Source organism: Trichoplax adhaerens, genomic scaffold, assembly GCF_000150275.1.
Source record: "Trichoplax adhaerens TRIADscaffold_4 genomic scaffold, whole genome shotgun sequence".
NCBI lineage: Eukaryota > Metazoa > Placozoa > Uniplacotomia > Trichoplacea > Trichoplacidae > Trichoplax > Trichoplax adhaerens.
In genome coordinates, this window is record NW_002060946.1 from 6156585 (window position 1) to 6159580 (window position 2996).

At 30.9% G+C, this 2996-nt stretch overlaps 1 protein-coding gene across 1 annotated transcript; it reads right to left on the reverse strand.

Annotated features, from left to right (window-relative positions):
* Positions 1–366: 366 nt before the first annotated feature.
* Positions 367–1404, reverse strand: TRIADDRAFT_55896 (uncharacterized protein; the record flags this gene model as incomplete). The annotated part of the gene is made up of 1 exon (XM_002112121.1): positions 367–1404. One exon carries the CDS (start codon positions 1402–1404, stop codon positions 367–369), a length of 1038 nt encoding a protein of 345 aa, XP_002112157.1.
* Positions 1405–2996: the final 1592 nt, after the last annotated feature.

Genomic DNA, 2996 nt, shown 5'->3' on the forward strand with positions numbered 1-2996 from the left:
AGCTATAAATATCCTGCAAAACAAGTTTTATCTTGTATATTCTATTTTACTACTGTTAATCTAATGCTAAATAAATGTTGACCATAGCCGTCTCTACTGTAAAGATATATTATATACATCAGCTTGTAGCATAAACTTGACATATACAGCATACAAATTAGAATAGCAGATAACGGGTTGATCGCGTTGCTTTATTTCTTGTATTTTGCATATTGTAAATAACTGGCTATAAAGGCGTGATAAACCTGTTTTAACTTTAGTTCAATTTTCTTCTCGGTTTTAGATTGAATATCAAGTTACTATTATGGAATAAAACCAAATATGATTATTTTCGTTGCTTCTGTAGTTATCTGCTTAACTAATCGACTATTTAGATAGTAATGATGTACGACTAACATTTCTAAAGCGCGCGGATTTATAACGACATACAAGGGCTATAATATTACTGCGCAAATTCTTATTGTAGAAACCGTAAATAATAGGGCTAGCAACAGAATTCCAAGAAGCAGCATAAGCTAGCCATTCACGAAGCAAATAGCGAGTTTCTCCGGGTATAACACGGTAATCAACAACAGTGATAACTTGTAGTATGTTGTACGGTGTTTGCAGAATGACATAGACTCCAACAATAATTGCTACAGCTTTGGTTGCTTTTAAAGTTACAGCTGGTTGAATACCTACACTAGTACAGTGGATTCTTCTTGCGTGATCACGAGCTACTAAATAGACTCGAACATAGAATACCATCATAACTATTGTGGGCAATAAAAACATCAAAAATGACCAGAAGATGTGCCATGCTTGTAAACTTTGATAACGATTTTCCTTTGCTTCGGATAGCAAGCAAAAGTTGGGGCAAATTTTCCACCATCCAATTATTAACGGCAAGAATGCGACAAAAGTAGGTAAAATCCAACACACAAGAAGGATAACTACAAACATAGCTGATTTATAAATACTAATTTGGTTATACCAAAATGGCGATGTTATGGCAATAAATTTCTCCAAGCTAATGGAGCAAATGTGAAAATTCATACAGCATACGAAGGCAAATTGTATCACTGTTGGTGATAACTGACAATAAATATTAACGAAAGAGTGGATCGAATTGCGTATATTGAGTACTTTAACAGGCAACACAAACATAAAATCGTAAGTTATGTTGGCTAAGCACAAGCTACCGACCAATAAACTACTATGATTCCGAAGTGATCGCTTAAAGCAAATAACGCCCAGTACCAATAGATTGGATAGGAGAATACAAACGAAAAGTATACTCCATACAATTGAGACCATAATTTCAAATTCGGTTAACTTACGATAGACAATGGCGGTTACATTATGACTTAGAAAGAAGTGAACATCTAAGCATGGTGTGAAGAGATCCTTTTTCACGAAAGACATTTCTTGGATAGGGATTATTCAATTTGAATGGATTAAAATTGTGATCGCTTTCCTGATGCGTTGTATCGGCTGGAATAATCTATACTTGTGATTTTTTGGATCAATTATTTCTTATCCGTCTGAAAGTGATGCATGTAATATTTATTAGCGAAGCAGTCAAACAAAGAGTCGAAAAATTATCTAACTAATATATTTTAAATAAGGTTTGCCGTCCTTCAGAATTTAAAAACAATTCTTGTCATAAATTTTTGATAAAAATGAAAACTAAAAAATCAAAGCAAGATAATAAAGAAACGCGTATATATTCGTTTAAATTTTAAATATCATTAGTGCATGTGAAGAAAAATGTTTATTAAATTAAATCTACAAAATTAACCATGAAATAATGTAATATCAATCTTCTAAAAATATATTATACTATACATTTTGTTCATAATATGCAATATTCTATACAAATACGTAAAATAGTATGATTGCGTATTAATTGCCGTATAAGAAATAATGACGACAAATAGGCGTGGAAAGCTTACTCTTGTTCAATAGTTATGGAAAGATTATCAATTTGCAATTAGCATAAGCAATCTCATTAAGCAGGCAATTCTTCATACTGGCTTTAGAATCTCAATAAAATGAATTTACTATACGTTAAGTTACAGATTGTAATAATACTTCAATAACAAGATTAATTTTAATGAAAGGATGATCCGTTCTATTTTTGAGAGTATCAATAGAGTTGTCGATATTTACGTTTACAGGAGTAAATGGGTCGGTTGGATGTTTAAATTATGTAAAATTCATTTAGACTATGAAAATCTATTTTCCATGGCTACCCAGCTCTGAATAATATGTAAAAAAATGTTTCCTTTAATTATTTTGACTATAAAAAGATGTGTACGAGATTCGGACGAAATCAGTAATATGCTAAAATATGCTAAATTTCATTGATGTAATCATCGTTTGCTGAAACAAAATGTTAACACTGTATTATGATACTAGTTCATAACTCAAAAATGTAAATATTAGGGTAAGCCAGTTTTTTTATTAAAAATGATAAGTCAAATACAGTAACAAAATATTAACCATTCTTTGAAATTAATTGAACATTACTAAGTAATCTGGATAACTTGTCAATCATTACTGTTTTATTGAGAGTGACAAATATAGAAATAGAATGAGTCAAGATGACTCGTGATTATTGTAATTCTGTCTTATCCTTATTAGAATAACTCCAGAATAGCAATGATACCGTAAAAAAGAAATTTAGAATTATTAGCCATATTTAATATGATGATTGACATTAGCAATGTCAACAAGGAAGAAGAAAAATCGAGCTTGTACAGTATATGAAGTTTTATTATACTATAAAGAAAATATTAACATCTGCTTCTGAGTACCATGTTGAAAGTACTTGCACATAAGACATAACGGCAGTTTCGCCAATGATACGTCCTATCTCAAACCGTAGTTTTTAAATCCATGGTCTGACATCAATGCCGATAACATTTAATTAAATTACTACCCGTCATTATACCAGACCCTTTTACTCATAAGTAGATTTTGATCAATTAACTATAAATGTAAAACTAGACAGT